The 26,924-nt window shown below is 36.9% G+C and overlaps 1 protein-coding gene across 2 annotated transcripts in view; it reads left to right on the forward strand.

Moving 5' to 3' along the window:
* Positions 1-8,472: 8,472 nt before the first annotated feature.
* FIGN (fidgetin, microtubule severing factor) overlaps positions 8,473-26,924 on the forward strand; it is a 129,449-nt gene continuing 110,997 nt past the window's right edge. The window contains exons 1-2 of one of the 2 annotated variants that reach the window (XM_081242628.1): positions 8,474-9,169; positions 9,938-10,107. In XM_081242628.1, the coding sequence (XP_081098754.1) occupies positions 10,083-10,107 (25 nt within the window). In that variant the 5' untranslated portion in view covers positions 8,474-9,169; positions 9,938-10,082. Of the gene's footprint in view, positions 9,170-9,937; positions 10,108-26,924 lie in introns of both variants that reach the window. The other variant, XM_081242629.1, reaches the window with a different exon arrangement.

Below are 26,924 nucleotides of genomic sequence, written 5' to 3' on the forward strand. Positions count from 1 at the left end.
AGCGACCCCTTCTGTTTCTTCTTTCTTGAGGAGAGAACTTCACATTTGTTTCTGTGTTTATCAATAGTTGACCCCTTCCTCAGCACAGGAACCGATTTATGATTAATTTAAGCCAGTTCCAGTGGTCTCACTCCCCTGTCAGTCATGGTTTAAGTAAAGAAATGTGACCCAATAATGGTACGAGTAAATCCCCTGATGGCTTCTGAAAGGGTTTTCCTTAGAAATTAAAAGAGACATGTAGAATAACAGTCTTCTTCTTCCATTGGATGTAGTCTAGTCTCTAGTGACCTCTGAAGCTGTAGGCCTGTAATGTAGAGGAAATATCACTATCAAGACAGTAGAGTAGACACCCAAGAACTTCCCTACCCACAAATTTCTATTGAGAGATAATAAATTGCTTAGTATTTAAGCTACTGTTAGTTGTTCCGTCTTTTATTTGCAGCCAAAAGCATCCTTAATGAAATCATGAATTTGGCTACTCCACTCATCAATGTGGAAAAGGTGGAATAGAAAGGCTCTGTAACTTCTTGTAGTTAGTGACCAGGAAGTGTAAAAACCCAGCTTTCTGATAATCCCACCCGTCTCATAGGGGACTGCAAGTCAATGACTCTGAAATTAGCAAAGACATAGTTAACATTCAGTGTTCACCAGATATTGTGGGGGGGTGGAGAGACTTAGTAAATAAATCAGCTTTATTGGGGTTTTTTTGTTTGTTTATTTTATTGTTTTTTGGGTTTCTTTTTTGTTTTGTTTTATTGTTTTTTATTGTTGATTGATTGGCTGTGGTAGTTGGGAGACCAGAATAGTCTGGTCTCATGCACCGTATTTGATTCACATAATATCCCAACCTGCATCCAAGGGTTTATTCTTTCCACATCCATAACTAACATCCTGGTTACTTATGGTTCTCTCCACCCTCTCTTCACCCAGATAGTTGAAAATCCAATTGTTCTTTAAGTATGACACCTCTTTAGAAAACAGAGGACAATATTCATACATGTTCATGGTAAGTATTAAACTACAGCCCAGATTTCTCCTATGCAATACAACCCAAACTTGCCATTTTTGGAAACTGTAATAATAACAGCAGTGACAACCACATTGGAAGCAGACATTTTAGATAGCAATCAGTTTATATTTAAAGATGCCTTCATCTGATTACCTGTATACCTATGCTAAGGGGAAAGAATGACTAAGGTTGCAGTCCGTTTCTATGATTTACATGATTTGAGAGCCATTCTTCATATCTTTTGTCCCCTAATAGAAGCGAGTACCAAAAGGGGGGCGGGCTTTTGAGTTTTAATGCCCTAGTCAACAGGCACATCAGGTCACTTGATAATGGTTGGCCTGGCAGGGGTCCAAGGCAGGGGATACTTCCTAGGTATCTGTATGTCCTCACTCCATTGATGACCGTGAAGTATGGTGGAGCATTTGTGTATCAGCAAGAAGAAGAGGGAGAAGAGAAGTATGGAAAAAAAGGGAAGGTGAATGAAAATTACTGTCTGGGAAAAAACACAGTATTTAGTGTTCTCAGAAGAATTTTATTTTTCTTCTTTTGAATTAAAAAAAACGCACATGGCTTGTGGCCTTAAGGAGAGAAGCACAGGAACAAGGCTGCTTTTGTACTCTATTAAGGTTGAGATTAAAGTCCCTACTGATAAACTGAACATTCTTTAAAAGTGACCAGAAGCAAACAGTGTCTGTTTGCTGCTACTTTATTACAAAGACACCACTGAGAATAGCTAAGAATATACTATTTGATCTTTAACAGGTTGACCAAATGATTGCAGTTGGCTCCAGTACATGAGATGCTTTCTGCAAATTATTGTTTCTGGTTATAAACCTTTATAATATCTCAGAATGAATTATGTATGTATTTCATGTTTTCTTTTCTGTTATCAGCCTTGATGTTCTCATTTCAAGTTTCACCCTAGCCTCCTAATAATGCAATATTGAGGCCATTCAGACACTAATTATGCCTCCGTGGCTTTTTTGAAATGACTAAATCAGCATCAGTTCTATAATTATCATTAGCAAGTTTGTATCAGTAGCTCACATCACTTGAAAAGCTCAACTTAAATGATTTGTGAATGTACTCATCTAATACATCGAACAGTCTCTATAGATAAACACAGGTGCATGCATATTGCTTTATGCAAAGTAGAAAGTCTGTACATGTATATTGTATGAAATATATTTTCAATGCAATATTAAAACATTATTTCCATAGCTTGAAATATTAAGCTACGCAGAGACATCCGAGATACCTGTGCTTTCAAAGCTCAGTTGGGATGAGCAGTGTAAGGAAACAGAAAACTATTACTCATACTTAAGGCTAGATCTGATGTCTTCCTCATTTTCCAAATGTTCAAATAGGAATCTGGCAAAGATGATTGACAGGAAGATGTATCCAAATGCAATTCCTCTGTATTTTCATTGTTTCTGTTCTTGAATTATTGATATTGCCAGTAGTCATTTGCCATGAAAACAAATCAAGTATGTATGGTAAGCACTTCCTTGAAAGCAACACTTTTATTTTTTTTAAATGTTTATAGTATGCCATTTTTATAATTTAACAAAATGGCAAACTGATGGGGAAAATACAGCAAATAAATACAGCAAAAATACAGCAAAATAAAAGTGCAGTGTAAATTAATTCTGTGGCTAAATACACAAATGCTGTGTGGAAACATATTATGGGGTGGGGAGTGGGCAGCAAACACCAGCTACTGAGGGAAGCTGTGGAGATTTCTTTGTATCACTTAAATGGGAAAGACTCACCTTAAACAGGAAAACCTGATAAGAATGTCTGAATTTGGGGCTCTTTAGGAATAGTGGAACATATATCAAAAACTAAGCCATTGTACTTCCCAGTGACGATCTTTTTTTTTTTTTTTCCCATACCACTTAATACTAGATCCTTGTTTTGTACAAAAAAAACTTGTGCCAGGCTGTAGTATTTTATGACCTACATTATTACCCTCTGGGTAGTGAAATGATGGTGCCAAACTAATTATTGCTTTGTCTAATTTTAAATCCAGGTCTATGGAGATTAACAGCTTGCACATTAATTCAAAGCACCAACAGCCCACCTAACCTCATGCCGTTTTAAATGAATTAAAAATCCTGTTTAGGAAACTTTAATATACTTTAAATGAAGGAAATGTGCATCTATACTTTTATATGGTATATAAAAACCAAACTCACTTTGCTTATTTTGATTGGTCACACATACTCCAGGGAGGAACTTTTCTTATCTTCAGGCATTACTTCCCTTGAAAATGAAATACCTGCTAAGCTAAAAGCACAGGCTGAGTGGAACTAATTGTAAAGTGGCAGTGGTGGCGGTGGGTAGGGGGAGGTGAAATAATGAGAAGAAAGACCATGTTCAGGTTGAGGAAGGAAAACATTCCTTTCCAATGTATTGTACCTTTTTATATCTTTGACATTAAATGAATGCCTTTAAACACACTGACATTTTGTTATATTACAAAATGAACGTGTAGTATTGAGCAATCAATACAGATAGACCATCTATAAAAAAGGCAAGGAATCATTTCACCAAACCCTACAAGAAGGATTGACAGTTTGAGGGACCAGAAAATGATAGACCATTGCAGTAACTTCCCAGCTGGTCTCCCCATTTCCAGTTCTATTAGCTACATCTTCTTAAAGCAGGTCTCAGACCTCATAAATCTCTGGCTTCAAAACCTTCCAGAGCTTCCTGTTACCTACCTACTGAAATGCAAACCTCTCATCCAAGGACAGAATGAAGTTCCTCCATAATGCATCCCCCATTCTCATTCCCATCCTTATTTCCCCCTTTGTGCCTGTGTACAGCAAAGGCTCAACCAAACTAGATTATATGTTGTTTCCTGCAAAGGCCCCAATAGTTTCCTTCCCCACTGCCTTTGTGAATCCCTATTTCCTCTACTTGCCAACTCATTAATTTCCTCAATTAAACATTTAATCACTAAATGTTTATTGTCACTATTTTAAGCACTGGGTGGGGGGGGAAACAAAAGCAAACCCAAAAACAAAACAAAGATGGAAGTTACAATGATTGCCTGCCCTCCAGAAGCTTACAATCTAACAGAGGGCTCAAACACAAAGATACTTTTTAAATGATGTGATAATGCAGAGAGAGAGAGAGATACAGAGTCTGAAAAGAGCCCAGGGGAAAGATACTGAAGTGCCCCTAGGAAGGCTGGGAAGTCTCCTTGGAGGAGATAGGTGCTGAGAGTCTGCAGGGAGTTAGCTCACAGAAGAGGAGGGCAAACCAGGTTGCACAATGAAAAACAAGGCACAAAGGGAACTGGCGACATGGTATATGCAAACTGCAAGCGGTTTGTTGTATTGGAAAATAAAGATTAAGACTACAAAGGCCAGGAAAAGTGCCCTCTCCTTCATGAAAGAACCCGTATCTTCTGGACAGAACCTCTTTATGAGTCACTTATTAATATAGTTCAACATTCACTTTGAACTATATTTATCTGTGCACATCCATAAAATGTTAATGTCAGTTTTCTTTTAAATCCTCTGCAAGTTTTAGTGCAATACTTTTAACCACAGTAAGTGTTCAGTATGTGCTTCCTAAATGAAACAGAGTCATGCAAAATCAGGCAGAGGTTGCAGCAAATATACAAAGTACCACCATTTAAAGAGTGAATGAAAAAATATTATCCTCAGGTTACTAGAAGAAGACACTTTTGCAAAACCAAGAAAATATCTCTGGTGAACCTATCACAGGATTTTCCGGTTGTCTCTCCACTGTAGGGTTAGATCATGGAGGAGATATATGGACCACTCTAATACTATTTGACAGTACCTGTATTCAAGTGTAATTCTAACAAATTGAGTAATTTCACAAAAATGAGGTCAAGGTCTTCACTAGTTTTTTTTTTTTTTTTTTTTTTTTTTTTGAGGAGGTGGGATAGTGCATAAGAACTTCTCAGTAGTCTTAATTGAAGTGCAAATGAAGATCCTTAAACTGCAATTTTATGGAAACATTAAAAAGTTATTGTGCCAGTAATTTGCATTATTGTAAGACTAACTTCAGATTTTGTGAGCAATATGAAAAAATTATGTAGGTCTAGTAAACAGCTCTAAGTCTTGGAATGTTTTTTGAAACAGTAGTTTGGAGGAAGATATTACTGGTTTAATGTTTTATTAAAATAGTTAGCCCTTGAGTTTGAAACTAAAAAGCAGTTTTAAAAGTTAAATTGAATTCTGTTGAGCATTTCTTAATAAACCAAACATTATAGAAACTTGTTTTTCTCTGTAAAGCATCTTGTCACCCTCATCTCCCTCATCTTCTCTACACTGTCTAATCTCATCTTTTCCTTTCTCTTTCCTCTCCCGTCACATAGGTAAAGCACATCTTTGTGTTTACCCTGGGTCAAATTATCCTTAGTCCAGTGCAGACAAACACATGGTCATCTGCAAAATCCCATTCAGTATCACCTTGCTTATTTACCTACCCTTCACTTTGATTGTTGTTGTTTATATGTGTAGTGAGAATACGAACAGGAAAAAGTAAAAGAATTTTCCCCTCTGAATTAGCTTGAGAGGAACACACACAAACACACACACACAAACACACACACTCCTGAAGGAAAAAAGGATACTTACGTTTATTTTTCTTTTGATTTTCTTGAAAACCCAAGTCAGAATATACTGTGTATTAGAAATTCATTATATATATCCTCTCTACATTAAAAAAGTAAAAGAGATAAGCAATGTATGTAATGCAGTGGGAAAAAATTAGCACAGTTTTTCACTGAATTAACTGTTTCCTTGACTAGTCAAGCAGCTTTCTTTAAAGACAATTTCTTGTTTTCATGGCATCACAAGAAAAGTTTTATAACATATGTTATAGAGGTAGGTATTAGTTACGACCAAAAACATTTCTTTTGAATAAAACTTTAAAAAATATAGATAGAATATAGCGACTATTAAAATGCTACTTAATCGTATTACAACCTTACAAATAGTTTCATTAAGACAACAAAAACTAAACGTTGTATTAATTTTGCAAACAAAGAATGAATCTTTTTGAAAAACAAAGTTTCATATTCCTCTGCAAAATGTAATTGAAGAAAAACAAGCTTTATACATACCTAAAAAGAAAGAAAGAAAGAAAGCTAGAAATAGTGGGATGACAAACTCCACTGTGGATTTTATTAGTCGTGCAAATCCCATAATATTTTATTATATAAGCCTTTTTTTCCTGGGAGTATATGTAATTTTGGACACTTTGGAAACTCTGTGTAAATACAAGCAGTGCTCTTTTGAATAGATTCCCATTCTTTGATTCCAAGTTAATTATGTTCATTTGTATGTTGAACAATGGATTTTATAATCTGTATTTCAAATGAATGTATAAGAGAATTGAAAAAAGTACTACTTATCTATTAATAAACTTCTGGGAACCACACTTTTCCTGCCCCTTTTTAAAAGTAAGGCTTATTTTGTTGTAAATATTGAAAATGAATTTCTTTAAGTCGATCATCAAAATACATTGTTTTTTACTCAAGTGGTCGTTCCATTATTTCTATTTTATTCAGTATTTTGGTTTATATGAGGAACTGTAAATTCAGTACTAGGAATTTAGTGTTAAAGGTTGATGAGCTTTGAACTTTTTTTTTTTAACAAACAAGGACAGAGCAGTTTTGCTTGAATTGCACAGAGGACTTCTCATCAGCATTCTCCACGTGGGCAATAACTGAAATTATGAATTCTTCACAGTTGTTGTTGTTTAATTCATCTGTACTCAATCCAACAGTGACCCATAGATACTTTCCTACACTTATTCCTTTGTGGTGAAATCCAATGGGCAACTTCTCATAATATCATTTTCAAAGCTATCTTGTAAAATATAACTAAAGGGGTTTCAGTGTTCTCTGTTAGATCAGAATAAAGTTCTTCTGTTGTATTTTGAAGCCTGTTTTTTCTTTTTTTAAAAAAAAAGCACAGAAAGGTCAAATCTATTCCAAATAGAGATTTCATTCCCTAGAAATATTTAGTAAGATTTTGAATCACCTTTTCTCGTCTTTTAAATTCTGTCATCTACTTAGATTTAACTAAAATCATTTTTCTTTCTCTTGTGTTAGCTAAATGCATCCATTCAATAGCTATCCGTAAGGTAAGGAAATCACAGAAGGAGAATGAAATTAATTTCGCAGTACATAGTTGGTATATTTTAAAAGCTGCATTTCATCATCTGGAGAGCTGTAATTTAGTCTATTAAATCTATAGCTGAGAAGCGGGGGGGAATGTGAATACCGTTCGTTATGAGGAGGGTCAGCCCTAAACAAGTATATTTTCAGTTCCAGCCTTCACAGATAACATTTTCAGCTTGATGGGCTCCTGGTCCAATATTTAATTTGTCTCTTTCATTCTTAGCTTATTTGAAATATAGAGGACCGGATGTCCACCAGGCCAGAGTATAAACTTACCATTTATCTATTAAAGTCCTATTTAATGTAAACGAAGAGAAATTATTACCTCACTCACTCTCTTTCTCATTACAATTTCCAAAGAACTTTGCCGGGCACATTATCTCGTAGACATCATGATCAAATGTTATTGTTTTGCTTTATTATCTCAGTTGGATGGTTGGCTAGTCTAGAATGAAATAGGTTGAAGGCAATACTCGCAGCCTAGAAGTCTGAATGAGGTTCCCATTCAAATGATTCTGGTTGTTTGGGGGTGGGGCGGGGTGATTAGTAAACCAACTGAGCTTACACTGCATAGTAAGCGTCTGGATGCAGCACATTTACATCTAACAAGAGACCCCAGAAAACGTGTGCGTGTTTCTTAAACCTTATGTTCCGAACAAAAGGCTATCTCAGCAACAGACAATCAGCACTGCACCGCTCCCTGGGATGCAGCAACACACTCAACTGCACATTTCATTCTTCTTCAGCTCCCAGCGCCACAAAGCCCCTACTCTCTTCCCACTCCTGGGTCCCTAGATTGCTCCATAGAAGGGGGTTGGGAAAGCAGAAGCCTAACGTCTGTGCCTGCGCACCAGCCGCCCGCACCAGGGGCCCCCGGGCGCTGCTTTCCCCTGCCCGAGCCGCCTGGGGGAGGTAGGGAGGGGAGCCAGAGAGCGGAAGAGTGGACCGCACACCTAGCCACTCCGGATTTTATTGATTCACAGGGCAGCGGGGGAGGGGAGCTGGGTTAATTCGGATTCCCACCCCCCCCGGCCCCAAGTTCCCTCCTCTTGGCAGATAAAGTCATTTTCTGGCTGGTGCTGGGGGCCCAGGGGAGAGTGCGGGCGAGGTCCCGGCTCTCGGGGCCAGATCCCGTCCTGTGCGCGAGTCTTGGGGGTGGGGAAGGCTGAACCGGCCGCAGCTGTCGAGAGGGCCTGGAGCGGGCGGGGAGGGGCGGCGTGCCGGAGAGCCCTTTAAGGCGGGTTAGGAGCGCCAGGGCCGGCCGGTCACGCGTGGGAAAGAAAGGCCCCTTCCCCCCCGAGGCGTCGCTTCCCTTTCCCCAGGTTGGGCCGCCTGAGAGTGCGGGCCGGCAGAGCTCCCGGTCCCCGCGCTTGTAATCATGACCTCGGGGCCCCCTCCGGGCCGCGTGAGCGCGTTGGCGAGGCTGGGCGGCCGCCGCGGCCCGGGCCGTGTAACATGACCCGAGCGGCCGGCCGGCCGGCGCGGCGCGGCCATTGAGCCCTCCCTGCCCATGAATCTCTGGCGCGTCTCTAGCTCGCTCGCCGCTCGCCTCCCGCCTCCTTTCTCCCCCTCCAGCTCCGCGGGCTCCGTGCGCCTCTCCCTCTCCCTCCCGGTCCTGCCGCTGCCCGTCTCTCTCCACTGCCCGCCTCTCGCCACTGCCTCCCGTCTTCTCTCCCTCACGGCAGCCTCCGTCTCTTTCTCCCTCTCTCCTTTGAAAACTGATCTTTGGCTCTTAGTGTGAAAGTGATTTGAATTTGGCTCGGCGGCGCTCTGCGCCTGCGCCCAGCCTCTGGCATGCTGGCTCCTTCCAAGCAGCTGTTTTGGGTTTGAAATTCCAACATGGCAGAGGCTGCAGTCCGTCTTCCCTTCAAAAACTTGGAATGATTTCAAATCATAGGCACCTTCACTTAACCCTAGCTTCCATTCATCAGCAAACACATCGGATCGATGCTACGCTAACCTATCGGGTTTTCGCTCCGCGCGTTCAGGTAAGAGGAGCTTCGTAGTTTTCCACCAGCTGTTTAAATTTGTTTTGTTTTTGTTTGTTTAATTTTTAAAGAATATAAATAAATCCAAGACCGTAATGAAAAGAGATCTTCGAGTTGTGCCGTAAACATTAAATTTAATTTGCACTCGTTTCTATTCTGTACGCCAACCTGCTGTCTAATTTGTACAAAGTAGCCCCGAAACATTATAATGCATATTTTTGCTGCTTAATCATTGTAACAATAGTGTGGGATTAAGAGTTCGCGATTGCAAGAATCTCGTTTTCCGCTATATTGGGCTTATTTATTACTATCTTTTTTACTTCAAAGATAAAAAATAAGAAAGCGGAGCCATAGGGTGGGGCTAGACTTTCTTCGGGAACTAACTTCTAAGTAAATAAGAAGTGTAAATAAGAATCTTGCACACACAAAAAGTTGAGGTTAAATTACAATCTCGTGGCTGGAGGAACGTGAATATGTCAGAAGATCGGTTGCAGAAAAATGTAAGCACATCATCTTGGAGGGGGTACAGCGTGGTGGGCGTATTGTTGGCAAGGAACGGGAGAGAAAGATGTATAATTTAATGGTATATACAATCCACTGATCCTATTACCGTCCTCCCCGGAGCTCTTGTTAGTTTCAATGGGAGTGAGTGAAATTGACATGGACTTGCATTCCTGGTCATGTGCTTTTTTTCCTTTCTTTCTTCTCCTGTGATCTGAGATCCCCTTTTTGTTGATGTTGCTTTCCCCCTTAATTATATGCATGTAGGTTAAATGAATACCTGACGAAAGGGCCCACGTTTCAAGGCAGTGACATTTGATAGCTGAGAGGAAAAGTGGCTTTAATGAAAAGCAACCTTTGGAATTCCTGCTTGTGAGAAATCCAATTCAGCTTTTTGTGCTGCCAGCAAGAAATGATCAGTAGCACCAGTGTTTATGGTATGTCAGTTTTGGAATTTACTTCCTTTGCATCTAAATAGGAAAGACAAATTAAATAGCATGATAAAACCACTGAAGACTCTGCTTGGGAAGGAGCTGCTCATGATATATAATTCCTTTTAAAAAATATATATGTATAATGTATATTTTAATCTGTCAAAATGCTTGTTTGCTTTTGCTATCGCTTGTTTGTATATTTCAGTTTTGATTAATAGATTGCTAGAGTCCACCTTTATCGGTTTTAGCTGTAATCCCAAAGTTGCATGTTACTAGTAATGCACTATATAACCGCTGAAGTCAAATGGTATGTAAATTAGTTAAACTCAGTGTGCAGTTTTTTTGGGGAGGGGGCTGGGTGGAGAGGGGAGAGGGCGGGAGTGCGGGGAAAGACTGCTTACTAATGAAAGTGTATGTATATATGTACACACAGAGAAGTGGATGAAATTTTTTTTTTCTCAATCTATTAATGCAATTTGACTCTCTGCTCTCTCAATGATTGCACTTTGTGGAGTAATCACTTCTTCTGAGTGTGTTTTTTTTGGGTGGGTGGGTGAGTGAACGGATATCTTTTACATGAAAATAAAAAAATGTATTTTGATTGCTTAAAGTCCTGAATGCCTTTTAAGGAACAGTGGTAGGGTTTTGTTTTGTTTTTTTCCTTGCCATTCACTTGTCTGCCTGTCAGCGCTTTTTACTTTTAACCTGTGACAGAATTAAATAATCAGGCACTGAAATTGACTTTGTTTGAAATCTCTCTTTCCTCTTTCATTACCAAAAAAAAAAAAAAAAAGAGGTCAGATAAATGGAGTGAGAGGGGGTTTTCAATAGCTCTTGTGACCGTGTGTACACTTTGTGATATTCAATTAAGACTAGGAGGAAGCAACAACAAAAAGATGTTAAAAAGTATTTTGCATAACCAAAGGATATGTGTCCACTTTAAACAAATTTTTGTTTTTGTTTTTGTTACATATACCGCACCACCATGCATTCACCCTGAAAAGAGAGAAAGGAGGAAAGGGAGAATATGAAAGAAAGAAATAGCAGTGGGGATAGCTGCCAGGGGTCTGTAATGTGGCCGTGGTTACTGCTCTCTCATAACACAAATGTGAATACAAGGAAAGGGACTATAAGAGCCGATGCGCGACAGACACTTCTGGTTGGACTCTGGTGACTGTTGAGCTAAACACACACCGCTCTTACATGATAGGAAGGATTTGATTGAATTTTGCATTTGGAACTTGTTGACTTTGAAGCGATCAATAAGAAGACTGTTTATTTTAGATGCACATAATTTGCCCTGAGAAATGTTTTAAGGAGGAGAGAGCACAGCTTTTTTCCCCCAGAGCTGTTGGAGCGAATGGGATTGCCAGATGGGCGATTTCCCTCTGTGATGTTAAAGCTGTAATATATATTCAGAGCAGATTGGGCTGCTGCCTGTGATGAGGAGGATATTACATTTATAAATTTTAAATCGGAGCTCGGACAATGTGCTGAGAACAGAAATTGGATGGTTTGACTGTTCACCGTATTGATACTTAAATGTGATTTCTGGGTAGTAGTAATAGTAATTATTGCAGTAATATGTAAAAAACACGTTGGGGTAGGCAATCATATAATTCACGACATTTAACAGCAGATTTAAGTGTATAAATTACCCCCCCAGTCTCTGCTTACTATTAAATAATAGTCACATAATTTATTTCCCTCTGTGTTTAAATGCCCAGTTGCGCAAGTGATATTCATTCAGGAAGCTTGTTTTTATACATTAGAATTCTGCAGAGACAAAGTTTATATATAATCTATAAAGTAGACACTTGTGCATATGTATAGAGTGGCATAAGTGGCTCCTGTTTTGTAATTCTATTACTCTGATTATTTTTAGATTTTGTTTGTCTCAAATGTGTGGCCTATAGGAACCAGAGCTACAAACCTAAAAGGCTGGAAAGTGGACAAGGGTTCACACTCTGGCAGCTCTGCTGTTGCAAATTAAAAGTGTGTTGTGGTCAGGAAATGAAAGCTACAATGTCTCTTTTGAACAAGTCGTTTATCAAGAGAAACATCTATCAGGGACTGCCTTGTCACATTGATCCTCTAAAAGTTAGGTCTGAGGTGGAAGCTGCTTTGATGTTTTTGATCCTAAATTTAATACAACGGGAAAAAAAAGCAAGGATATTTTGACCAGAATAGATTTTAAAAAATGTTTCCTGGGACCAACAAGATCTATTTATTAGTATTGTACTATGTGTGAAGTTTTTTGGACCTAATAGTTGAAAGGCTTAAGAGGAAACCCCAGCCTTTATAAATTGACAGTTGTTCAAATACATATTTATAGTACATTCAGTTATGGCCGGATTCTTGGTTCACATGGACATTTTGAAAATGATTGTTTTAAAGGGAAAATTATTTTGAAACTGTTTTAGAACAATATACAGAGAATCAGAGTTTTCATTCACTCAGATTGTAGAGTGCCTCTCTTCTCTTCGTGTTGCCTTTTAGTCCTGTATTTCTGTTTCGCATCTTCATTACATGTGTGACATAATAGCTTTTTTTTTTTTTAGTGGGGGAAGAAACATTTTTTCCTATGAAAACCATTTCCCAAAACATGCTTGCTCACATCATCTTTATTGTTTATTAACTGTGCGTGTGGATCATTATCAATATAAACTATAGGAACTCACAAGTCTTTCAGAATTTCAGCTTAAAAATTTAGGTAGGTAGCAGATTAAATATGCCATGTATTCTTAAATACTGAATATGTTGCATGCATTATTCGAATTTTAAATGGTATTATTAAGAAAATGACCAACTTAAAAAAAATTTTTTTTTCGGGAAAGCAGTTAAAAGCAGATTGTTTCATTTTGGGAGGCAAAGCTAGGAGAGAGGTGTTCCTTCTTTGAAATAGAGTTTTTGGGTACTTGTCTTTTACTGCTGGTGGCTACTTGCTATTTCACATGGGTCTATCAACAACTAGGCTGATGGATCACAAAGAGTGTGGTGGGAGTTTTGGGAAGTATAATACTTGCTAATTAATCATGTCTGAAATGAAAGAATCATAGCAGGGTAATAAAGTCTCATTGTTGTTTTCCTGGAAGAGGGTAAGACTTCTGTTTGGAAGCTGTATGTGTGAGTTGACTTTCTTTTTTCTTCTCCTAAAAAGACAGTTTATAGGGTCACTTCAGAATTATTTCAGGAACCGTCTTTTTTGAAAATGGAATATTTTTCTTTTTCCTGACTGCACCAAATCAGTGAAATTCTTAAAAATGTCTCTGAGTGAAAACATAGAGTTTTTTCCTCAGTTATATTAAAGACTCCTGCGGTTGAGTTTCCAGTACTTTTTTTTTTTTTTTTTTTACCATAAATAGAAAGTCTTTCTATTGTTTTTATTCATGTCAGGCAGGAACTTTGGAGGCTGGTACTTCTGATAGGCATACAAGAGAGCAAAATATTTGTTAATTACTTTTAGCTAGTACAAGAGTGTGACCAGAGGGGAGAAAGGGAGTAGTACTTCCAAGAATCTAGAGACCATCTGTATTATAACTTGACGTTTCTAAGGTAGTTTAAAATATTAGCCACCTGAAAAAAAAAACAGATGAGCAGTATCATTATAGGTAAATTCTTTTTTTCCTGAGTTTTGGCATGTCACCTTTTAGAATTTAATATTTTGCTTAGTTTACGCATGGGGACAGATCCTGAAAGTTTAAGTGTCTGCAACATTTTTCAGAATTTTCATCTCAAGGTGAAGACGGCTATGCTAATAACTCCCTGTTTTGGGCTGTGAGTGTTTGGATGCCTTGAATGATTGCCTAATTAAGTAATCAGTTTTAATGGTCCAAAATCAGCAGAATTGCTAGGTGTATTTGAAACAATTGCAGGCTTTTATGTTTTGTACTTTCTAGTTTGTTCTTAGAACCTTGGTTTGATAGAAATGTTTGCTGTTTTGCTTTTGATATTTTTGAGTACAAATTTCATGTACCTCTTTTGTAAAGTACATTTATTTTTGTAGAGCTAATAATTTTAATTACCAGGAATTTAATTCGATTTATAAATTTTTGATTGGGAGAAATTGTTCTGCAGACATTTGTGTGAGATACTGACGTATGCTACTGATCGATAAGACGTGATTAATCAGCATATCTGCTTTTTAATCTTTGGTCACTGATAAACTAGAATAAACAAGTGGCACAGAAAACAATGCAGTTTTTTTCTTTCAATTAAAAAAATGCAATAAAAATGTCTCTTTGGAGATATACAAAAGTTAATGTTTTAAAATCAATTGAACTTAGATATTCTTTTGGGGTACTACTTGGAAGACTTCAAGTCCAAAAATTATTCCACCTTTCACTTAACTCTTTCTCTTTCTGTCTCACACACATAACAGATTATAGCTAATTTTTAAAAAATCTATTAAAATGAAAGACTTTTTTTTTTTAAGACTGCAAATAAATGCCTGTTTAGCAAGTGCTTTTCATGGTTGAATTTTGTAATTTTCTTCCTTTTTTTCCCCCTAAACTTGAACTTTTATCAGCTTTTTCATTTAACTTATGGTAGAAATTTCAAGCCTAGCTGCTTTGAAACATGATTGCTGATTACTGATCCTTTTGATATTTTTGATGTTATCATTTAAATGGCAGTTGTACTTGAGGGATGCTTACTGCAAGAAATGCAGATAGTGGAAATAAAAGGTAGGCAAGAATATGATAAAAATAAATTGTACTGATAAGTTGGAAGCAAATCAAAAGCAGGTGGGTATGCAAAGTTTCCTCAGGGCAGCAGCACAGCTGCCAGCTCAGGAGCTCTGCATCAGCACAGCACAGGAGTGCGCCGTACCTGTTGACGACAGTCTTAGTTAGGAGACTGAGGAGGCAGAAGAGATAGGTGATCAGAAACCGTCCAGACATGAGATATCGTATGGCAGTTTCTGTTAATAATATTTACATACGTTATGCAACAAATCTGCTTGTTGTCTTGTTACCTGAATATTGACACTGTGCTTAACATTGCATATGGTGGGCTGGGCTTTCAGAGTATATTAGAAGCAGTGAATTCAAAGGAGAATTTCAATGCAGAAGTATTTACGTTGAGTATATGTATAAATGGATATGTTTGCTTATATTTGAGCTACTATGACTTTCACAAAGCATTGACAGCATTACTGCTTGCAATCATTTTTGAAACTGATACATCTTGAAAGTAGAAATGCATGATTTATCACATGAAGGCCCAAGGTTAAACTTTTTTTACCCTGCAACCTGGCTTCAGTATTTATACTTTTAAGCTGGGAAATCTTTTTTAGAAAGTATTTTTTAAGTAAGATTGGAAAGTTTGCTTCTTGTTAGATTTTGTTCTTATTTTCATATGAGTAAGTGATATATAACTTACAAAAAGCATTTTCTTACTGTAGAAAATGTAATGTAAAATACTTATAAAATTTATGTTTTCTTTTCCCCAATATCTTAACATTGAGAATACCTTTACCCAGTTCCTTGCTTATGAGTTTTTATTTCGGCTGGTAATTTATACATTTATTCCATTCCACTTGTGGATATATTGCAGGCAAGAGAACAGAAACTGAATTTTACTTTACTCATCAAAAAAACCCAAAAACACACACCTCCCCCTCATCTAATGTTTGCCTTATGTCAATTGGATGCTTTTTAAGCAACTGACAGTTGATTAAATGCCATATACTTGTGACAGTAAACTCACCTGAGAATGAGTGACCTCTACTTTCATGCTTTGGTTTTAGGAAATATTATTCATGGAAACAGTAACATTCAAAATAATAATTTTAAAGTAGTATAATGTACAGCCATGGGTTTCTAGATGTTGCTGTAAACTTTTTACAATTCTTCTGATTTACGATCCTTACCGTCAGCACACATTGTCACCTTCACCTAGGGCTGGCTACATAATTTCTGGGCTTGGTGCAAAATTAAAATGTGGGGCACCTTGTTCAAAAATTATTAAGAGTTCAAGACAGCAAGAGCAGAAGATTAAACCAAGTGCAGGGCCCTTCTCTGTGGGAGACCTATGGGCCTGTCCAGGTCACAGGGCAATGAAGCAGGCCCTGCCTTCATTACCCACAAACCTTGTGGAAGTCACTGGGTTTCCTACGTGGAGACTGACCAGTCCACAGTGATTCCACGTGCCTCTGCCTAAAGAGATGCTAGTGGTTGTTGAGTAAGAGCCTCAGTGAGAAAATTGGACCATTAGGTATCTTCTGCTCTTTCTATATGTGAACTGGTGACTGAAATCTTTGCCTTTATCTTACGTTGCCTTTTGCCTAATGTGCTCCCATATATCACCTGAATTTTTGTGCAGATATTCTTAAAAGCAACTCTGTTTTGTAATTGTTTGCAGGCAGGTACATACTTAAATATGTGTTCCCCAGGCACAGAACGATTAGGGTGGGAGGATTTTAGTAAGATTTGAAATAGGAGCCTGAGAGTTTCTCTGTTGCTTGGTACCGCTATGCCACCTAAGTTTCAAGCACAAGTGAAATAAGTATTTTTAATGTAGAATCTTAAGTTATCTAAAAATATAGAAAATTCTGACCATTGAGAAATAAAAGCACAACTCATTGAGTCAGGGAAGATGGGCAAACACAAAAATAATTACCTTGTTATAGTAGCAGCGATATTGATATTTTGACATTAGGAAGTGGTATTGTAGCTGTATAAACATGTGGTGACGGCTGTGTTAAAGATGGAAAGTAACTCTTGCAGTAACATTAACTTTGCAGGATGTTATATTCAAACGGTGAACTTCGTTTCTGAACTTACACCAGAACAATCCCCTTCCCCCTGAAAAATGTAGTCACCATCTGTGACTCCTTTCCGCCTTGGTTTGAACAGCCTACTTGATGGGTGGATAAAACGTTTACATTGTTGCTTCCCGAGATACTTCTCAATGAGATCAAGCTTCATATTGAGATCCCTAAAACTAAATTTTGAAGTCAAGCGGCTTTTTCAGATACGATGGAATGTCCAGCAAGTAATGGATCTGAGTGTACTTGAAGTTGCACCATTTATTTTCAAAAGATATTTCCCACATCAGATGACTCTGCCAGGAAGAACAATATCAAAGAGCTCAGAAAAGTAACTATTCTTTTATGTAATCCAAGACTGATGGAGGGGAGGGAGCTTTAAAGATATTTCTGAAGAAAGAGAAAAACCTAACTTATTTTGAATGCCTCGTTAGTCTTGGTGGAGAGAAATCCTATATATGAGACCTAAGAAGAAAAATCTTTGCCCTGTGTAATAACGAGGCATTGCTCTCTCCGTTGACATGTACTTTAATGAAAGGATTGGAAATAACTATTACAACAGTGTCCCATTTAATTATAAATTCACCCCACAGTTTAGAAACCTTTTGCATTAAAGACATTGTAAATTTGAATTTTTTTAAGAGGTAGTTAGCCACAATGCATATGTGTAAATATTCTATGTTGTATAACCTATCTACAAATTCTAGTAGTATAATTTAATTTGGGAACCGTCGTCTCCCACCTTACTCCTATCCTTTAGTATGTTGTGTTTTCATATTAGTTGTTCAGCTTTAAAAAAGATTAAACTAGGAATCTGGGTAAATACGTGGCAATATTAGTGCATCCTTGTGTCCCAAAGAACTGTTTATTTCCCTTTTATTCACTTCTTCTCCCTTTCCATTTCAAATTGAAGTTAAGATTATAAACTCTTTCTCTTAGATCATATACCTGAATGATGCTAAATTATAAATCTTAATTAGGTATGATTCACTGATTTTAATCTTACAAGATAATTATTCTGAGTAGGATAAAAGATTCCTTTAAGATTGAAGGCATTTTCATTACAATACCCATTTAAGATCAAACAAATACCATAAAATAAACAGAGTCCTATTAGTCTTTTAAGCTTAACAGTTAATACTTTTGGATTTAAATATGTGAAGAAATAAGGATATGAATAGGACAGTCTTACTGTTTGCACACTTTAAGTGCTTGTGATAAATTTTACTGCCAGGAATTACATGGATCTAAAAGAGTCTTTTAAGTAAAAATTACAGTTTTGATTATCTAAAAGGAAGATGCTCTTGTGCATGTGCACAGATACATTTCTTTGTGAAGGTATTGATGTCAGGGACACTTTTGGTATTTCTTTATGAGTAATTAGGTTAACAGGGTTAGTTAGAAAATGTGTCCTTTCCTGGAAAATGAAAAATTACATTCAAGCAGAAGTAAAAGAGTAGAACATAATCATGACTTTAAGTACTTAAAAAGATATTTTATGAGTCATTTTTAAAGAATAATACTCAATATGTAACTTGTTAAGAATAATAGCCATTTTTACTTTTTAAAGCACATCTGTATTAAAAGTGGCTTTCCTTTCATGAGTCACAAATCTGGAGTCAATTTTCGACCCCACTTACAAAAAATATGGGTCTAATCGCCACCCCCTCTTACCATGGTGTTCCACTCCAATCGTGTTGGTATGAAGTTCTTTAAAGAGAGATCTTCGCTTGCATTATTCAGAAAATTAAGCAACATTTTTGAGGGGAACACTGATATGACCGAAATGTAGACACTGGGACCCTGCCTGGCCTGAGTCCTTGTCTGACAAACGAGAAGGACCTTTATAAGCCTACAGCACTTGTTCTTTCTATGGGAAGATTTTAAATGTACTAAGAATTGAACAGCACTTGTTCCTTCTATGGGAAGATTTTAAATGTACTAAGAATATGTGTTCCCTAATTGGAAAAATATGTTTTATGTAATTCTAAGAGTACCAATCAACTAATCAACTAATTTACTTATGGATGGTAAGATAGTAGGACTAAATAATCTTATTCAGAAATAGGTGTTTAGACTGAGTAGTAGTATCTTTCTAGAAAGAGAAAAAATCTGTACCTATGCAAAATCCTTTTTGGGATTTTTTTTTTTTCTTTTCTTTCTTTCTTTCTTTCTTTCTTTTTTTTTTTTTTACTGTGGGTGAAATCTCTATCAATAATGTTTAAGCTGTAAAAGTATTGGGAAAAAATCAAATATTGGAAGTTCTTTATTATGCTATGTTCTTTTAATAAGTCCTCAATGAGTGCATACAATGCACTAATACTTGTTTTGTTTGTTTTTTGATTTGTGTCTTGTTTTATTTTGTTGTGGCATCAAATAAAAAGACCTTACGGGAAACTATTTTATATTGTTTATTTTTAAAAATACTCAGAATAGTACAACCTGTGGTATAGGTTTGTTTATAATGATGAGCAAAAATCCCCAATTTTACCCCAATATAATTCCGTTTCCTTGAAATCTATGCTACTATATCAAAATGCCACTACTACTAAGTTACAATCTAGGAGGTGTTGCTGGTGTATAATTGTAATGCACATGTGTACCTAAATACACATTTTAAAAATATTTATCTATAAATTCTAATAGCCAACTTTACAGGTGTCCTTGTGCTTGGGGCCAGTGGGGGAATGGTTTTCTATCTGTTTTGCTGTTTGCAAACTCACCAGAAACCTTGCTGTCTCATCCATCTTCCTGCTCCTGGAATTCATTCTTACCCATACCTGTGTACTGTTTTGAGGGGCTGAGATTTTTTTCTCTCTTTTTTTTTTCTTTCTAGTATTTATCTGTAGGGCTGTTTATTACTTGATCAGCTGGAAAATCAAATTTCACTTGAGCCACTGGAATATGATATTTAGATCATGAGGAGGTAGCTTGAATTAATTAAGAGGTTATTGGGCTGTGTACTAGGAGGAAAGTGTAGCAGTGTTTTTTGGCATGGACAGAGGGTGAAAGACTACTTGTAGGAATGAGGAAAGAGCTAAAGGCAAAAAAAAATTAGGGATGTTGTTAAGGAAACTAAGGGTAAGGGCTGTTTTCGTGTAGCTGTTGCTAAAAATGAGGTTGGCAATTTAAAAAAATCAGATCCTAATATAATTATGTGAGAAAACCTCATTTGTTAGGAATTAGTGACTAGTGCTTATTAATTAGCACACAGCACTATCTAAACAAATTATATTCTTCTTTTTTAAAATGGAAAGTTCTATACCAAATCTTGGATGTATGGGATTTGTGATAACCCAAATTAAAAGAACTATACCCCCTTTTCTTCCTTATAATTTGAAAAAAGTGTAAAAAGTATACATGCCTTTAAAGATGATTCATATTACTCTTAGACTCTTTCTTCTCCCTCACATACTCAATTTGGTTATGTCTCAAATGAAGTTATGGAAGAACATCTACTGAGGATTAGGATATATCTTTATTAAGACTTCTTTTTGGGAAATAATGAATTTATTGCCATTATAGAAGTCAAATCATTAAAGTAGACAGATATATGATTTAATTTGATTTGAGCATAGTTTGATGATAAATTCTGTATCTACCCTGTAAATGCTAGCTGTACGTTAATGACCAAAACCAAACCAAACCAAACAAAATTTGTCAAAGCCCCACCTCAGACCAGTTAGATGGAAGTTTTGGGGGATGACCAATTTTTTTTTTCTTTTTCTACCCCAGTGATTCTAATGTAAAGTTAGGATTGAGAATCACTTTGCTGAACCAAAAATTTATACATTTCATGAGCTCTTACATTTTTTGCTTTAAGTTTTAATTTTAAAAACTTCATTCTTCCTGGTTTGAAGTCACAAAAATAGAGACATCTATTTAGAATTGAATGTACTCATGATATGTACTAGAGATAGTTCACTATCTGGCTAACGTTCAACAACAATCTATGAAGAATTTTAGGAACATTGCCACCATGCTGGTAAGAGTACCTCAGGAAAGTGACAATGGTGACAGCAGCAGACGCCAACAGTCTATCATATTTGTGACCTTAAGTAAGTCCTTCAGCCTCTTTGAACCTCAAAGGAGGGTTCATCCAATGACTCTTAAGATTTTTTTTCCAGTTCTATATAATTCATGATTGCTTGGTCATCGACTAGTGAGCTTGAGTCACTTGGACCCTTGCTGGTGGCCAATGGCCGAGTGATTTTTTGTTTCTCTTTAAGAAACTCCAGAAATTGTCTCGAAAATAATGAAGGGAGCTCAAGGACCATTTATCACTTTGTTAAGCCCTTCAGGAGGGATGGTAACCATTCATTAAATATGCTTACTAATTGGTTACAAGCAATGTGTCAGCAATTCTAATACCTTGAGAGTTGATGAGTATTAGTTAGCCAGTGCTTTCTCCCTGTAAGAGATATAAATAGACTGACAAGCAGATTAACTTAAGCAGTAATGGATTTAGGGACTTCAGATCTCTTTTAAAATATGTCAAAATTATAGATCAGTATGAAAGTTGGATGTTTATCAAACTGGAAGCAACTCCATCTTTTTTTTATTTTATCCCTAACTAATCTTTGTTCGTCTTCTTTTTACCGCCTGGAATGCTCTTCTCCTCCACCTGTCGAAAACCTACCAGGACTTTGACATCTAGCTCAAATGTTGCATCATCTATGAAAACTTCCTGAGCCACTCTAATGAGGATCCATTTCAACGTCTGCTTGATATTCCTTAATCACTTAAAACATCTCCTTTCAATCATTTGCCATCATTTTTCTTCCTCTATAGATTGCTGGGCATTTGTGTTGCTCGTTTATGAAATTGTAAACTCCTGAGAGCAGACTACATCTGATTCATTTTTTTATTTTTAATCTCCTCAACATGTGTATACAGAGCAGGACCTATAATAGGTGTTCAATAAATGTTTGGTGAAATGAATCGATAGAAATGTAGGAGACTGTCACTTGGTTCATCTTTTATTAATCTTACTTAAAAAAACTGGAAGGTGCTTTTAAAAGTATTTAAAGAACAGATATATTAAAATTGTGTATTTCGTTAAAAAATGAAATTTCTGGGTTTCCCTGGTAGCGCAGTGGTTGAGAGTCCGCCTGCCGATGCAGGGGACACGGGTTCGTGTCCCGGTCCGGGAGGATCCCACATGCCGCGGAGCGGCTGGGCCCGTGAGCCATGGCCGCTGAGCCTGCGCGTCCGGAGCCTGTGCTCCGCAACGGGAGAGGCCACAACAGTGAGAGGCCCGCTACCGCAAAAAAAAAAAAAAAAAAAAAGGAAATTTCTGTATTCTTTAATTACTAAAGGAAGACTTTACAATCTTCTTTCATTTCTGAAAGAATAGTTATATAATTATATACCTAAGAAAGGGCTTACAGTCATTTATTCTATTTTCTCCTATATCTCTGGGTAGGAGAGCATTTAAACTATTTTATAAAAACAACATTATAATGGTATCTTTAACAAAACTCTGTAACCTATTTTGATTACAGGCAGTAACACATGGCTTCAAATCACTATGTTTTACATATTTAAATATTTTTTCCTTTTGTTTTTTGCAGTTACAAAAATTCGAGGGTATAGAATCATAAAACATTAGATGTGGAGACTTCCAAATCAACTTCTTGACAACATAGGGTTGATTGACACTTGGTTATTCAGCCTTCGGTTGAACATGGGAAATCAGCATATCCAAAGGCATTTCTTTGTATTTTGTCCTTTCTCTGATAAACAGGCAGTGTGCAAATATGTGCCTGGTGGTACTCAAAACATTTCCTTGGGAACATGATGGTACTTAGGGTGATAAGAAGTAAGATGGATGCAAACTAGCTGATCTACAGTTGATATGATAACTTTCATTGACTCTGTAGTTTGTTAATGTCTTTGGTTAACACTTTAATTGACATACTTTTGTTTCGTATTTAATGTCTGACACTATTCATTTATTTTGTACTGAGTACTGGGCAGTAAACAATTTAGTTGGGGTTACACCCAGTGACCCCGTCTTCTAGTGGTTCAAATGCATCACCCGCTCAGTTTGTGTGTTTGTGGAAGGGTCAGTTTCTTTCTTAAACCTGTCACTAATGTTACAGCATATAGCATTACAAAATTTTCTAAGGGAAATTTAGTTTGAGCAAATGTTGAAATTGTAATGTGTTAGTGAACAATATTTTACAAAGTTTCTATTTTATATTTGTGTATTTGAACCTAAAGATAGATGTACTAGAGAAAAGCACTTGTTCACATTGCTTCATGAAAGAACTCAGAAAAAACAAAGGCTCTATTGTCATTCTTCTAAAAACACAATTTTACTAAGGAAACCTATAACCTTTACTGAAAGCTCACTGGTTTTCTTCCAATTTGGTCTCTTCACATCTGAAAAGTTCTAGATGCTATCTTACTATTTCATATTGAAATCTAGGTTGATCTCATATACTCCATGTAGAAGAAAATATCTGCAATGCTGATTGTTGAACCTGAATTATTACAAAGATACACTGTTAAGTGAGCCACAGTGGACAAATGTTGTTTGGTCAGTTGCGTGAAAACACTGCATCTTCAGCAAAGAGCTTCAGTACTAAAGAACTATAGTACATTAGAGGTAGAATAATAAAGATTGTGAAGCAATAGGTTAAAAGTAGCAAGAGCATTTTTGCAGTTTGACTGCAACAATATATTTAGTTCCTTTGTTAAATTAGCTTTTCTGGTTTTCTGGAAACCAGTACTCTTCAAGCAAGTTAAAATTGCTTAACTATAAGTTGAAATCCATGAGATTGAGAGTAACGACTATGAATTGTAAAGCCATTATAATGGTGGCTTGCCAACAACCAAACTAAATCAAGGGAGGATTTAAAAGACATAGGTTTAAAATTCTACCTGATTATAATCAGGAAGTTGGGGGGGGTTAAAGTAAATAAATAAAAATATCCATGCAGATTCCTCACACCTAAAATATCAGCCATTTTTCCTTTAGTTCTCTCGTAGAAAAAGATAGGGTGATTCCCCAGAGAGGGTAGTAATGTAAGTTGGTGGTCACTAAAGATGAGCCATGGTTAAAAGTCAGTGGTCATAGTTTATTTTATTGCTGTTCTTTTTTTTTCTCTTGGCTTCATAAGCATAGCTGACAGCTGTCAGTCACTGAATTTTTTGTTAGGTCTAGACATGGCAATTCTTGAAGAATATGAAGCTATAATTGTCCTCTTGGATTAAAATCCGAAATAAAACAAAATTATTTCAAGTGAATACAGCTGTGTGTGTGTGTGTGTGTGTGTGTGTATGCATTCAGAAGAGAAACCTATGAAGCAGCTGACAGCGTCGATAGCTCTTTCATTCTGAATGGGCCAGTTAGCAGCTCCATACAGACACCATCTAAGTGAGCCAATTTAAATCTCTCCAAATTCTTAACTAAGTGGCCCAGGTCTATCTGGAAGTGGTACTTATTTGTCCCTTAGGTGATAGATTTGGCATGATATTCAGTTGAAGACTCAGTAAACAAGATTTATGAGGAATTAGTTAAAATTGAAATTGAAAATGGATATTGAGGTATAGTTCACCCTAAAATGGCTTGGATATATTTGTCAGATGTGCATGAAGAGGATTTTTTAAATGGATTCTTTGGATTAGAATAAAAACTAATCACAAATTAAGCCACTTAAAATTTGCTTGCCTGATATGATTGTTTTCTTTGACTGACCACGCCTTCTTTTAGCACTCCCACCTTTGTCCAGGGTTCAGTTTCGTGTCATGCACATGTCCTTGAAGAAATGCAACATCTTTCACAAGATTTTGTACAAGTGAAATCAGATACCAGTTTTTATTGCAGAACCGAGGCTACAAATGTTTCTCTTTAAAGACATTTTTAATAGAAACAGTAAGGTATAAATCATTTAAGCAATTACCTGGACATTGTGGAAATGGGGCTTGGCTTGTTCTGTAGCCCCAGATGTTTCCAGATTCTAGTAATAACCCAGCCCAGATATTTACAGCTTAATTTTCTGTGCATGTGCACTTGTCCACAAATGGCTCCTATTTCCCATGTTTCTGTTGGACAACTGGGCCACTTAGAGGTAAGGAAAGTGATCTCAGCGTGGGTGATGACAAACATTAATGGTTATAATAAGTTGCTTCTAGAAACTTTGATCACTTAAAAAATAGGCTAATTCTTAGAGGATTTTATACTAAGAAATAAATTATTAAATGGCATTTTCCTTTATGGATGAGGGTGGGGGAAATAACGTCTGCCCATCCCTCCAAATTATATTTAGCCTCGATCTACTATGTGATAAAAGTAATTTTTTTAAAATGTGTCTTCTGGCACTGGTTGGGTTATCATGCAGGCTGCTAGTTTTCTTTGCATCACTGCTCCACAGTTTCTCTTGTTCTTACTAGAAACTAAACAAATAGAAAATAATGATTGGTAACCATCTGCTGTGCAGAAATTTCACATATAGCAGTTAACTCTATTTTATAAAACAAGACCAAATGAGTGAATTATACTGTTGCCAGTAAATAGCAACATGCAGTAGAGCGTTCCTTTGGACAAAGCAAGAGCATAGGGAGCCAGCATTTATTATGGGAAGTCAGTTGGGTGGGCTGTGGGGCTGAATGTGGCCCGGGTGTTTATATGTGTATGTGTGTCTGTGTGTGTACTGCATGTGTGAAGAGAATGGTGGTTTCCTCTCCACCTGTTCCTTGTGTCTCCATTCTCACCCCCAGATTTCCAATTAGGTAACTCGGAGTAATGTAGATGCAAATAAATCAGTTCAGTCACATTTTCCTCTATCTTTTTATTTGCTTAAAAAAGAAAGTCAGAATCCATAAAGCCATACAGAATAAAGATTTGTAAAAGTATGTAGGCTTCAGATCAGAATCATGTTTTTTCCTAAGCTGTACGTATTATAATGAATAGAGACTAGCCAATTTAGCTTTAAATCATTCTCTGGCCTTATCCCCTGCCTAAAGAATACTGGAAATTAGATTGAGTATATGTCCAAAGGATATTGACAGGCAATGATTATTCATATAGTTGCTACTGAAGTGTGCATGCTATACTGAGGGAAGACATATAATGAAATAGACAGAAGTAAGTGGTTTCAAAGAATTTATTCAAATGGACCAGGTAAAACCTGATTTTATAGTTGTCCATATAATCAATCAGTCTCTTTCTCTCCCCCTCTCTATATCTATAAAATCTGTTTAGTCCATCAATGTACTTAGACATTCAAAACATACATGTTCTCTCTAACTTTCACTTATTTGATACTAGGATTTTGCCATACAGCAAGAAAAGTTGTTTAAAATGGGCAGTATATTGAGTTCAAAGGACCCATACAGTTCATAAATTCTCTGGTGTCTACTGGATTTTTCATCAGGGAGACTTCCAATAAAAATGATCTATTTTAGAAATAATATTGTTTAGTAGGTTGAAATGTGGTGTAATAAAATTAGACCTTCAGTCTTCTAAAGTTACTACTTAGATGGCACCCTTGGGATGGTAAAATGGCTGTATAAGCAGATGAATCAGACAGTTCCACTGATGGGTACATTTGTCAGTCTCTGTTACAGATATAATATATTCTTATATCTGTAATCCTGACACTGTTACATCCAAATGAAATCAACATGAGGTTGTCATCTTTAAGCAAATATGTTAAGTGTTGTCTTTTGTGCTTTGGATTTGAAAGAAAGGGGCCCAGGGGAGGCCGCATCATGCAAATGGAACAAATCCCATTTCTTCTGAGCTGTGCTGTTTTCCCCTCCATGGCAGCTGGCTGTGTTATCTTTGTGTGTTTCTCTGAGCGCTGACAATTCTTTCAGTGATCTAAGTTAGGGCACATTAGAAAGTGGAAGCAGCTGTCTGTCGCTATACTGAGAGACGTGTTTGCTCTACTGCAAAGATGAAGGACCATGAATCCTTGACACACTCTCCCCCCACCCCCCCTGTACTTTCCACCATGATCAACATTCAGACGCACAGATTGTCTGCTTGGACAGTTTTTTGTTCTGACTGACAGCATCTGGCATAGACAAATTTAAAAAT

This window comes from Mesoplodon bidens, assembly GCF_964165515.1.
Source record: "Mesoplodon bidens genome assembly, chromosome: 8".
Classification (NCBI taxonomy): domain Eukaryota; kingdom Metazoa; phylum Chordata; class Mammalia; order Artiodactyla; family Ziphiidae; genus Mesoplodon; species Mesoplodon bidens.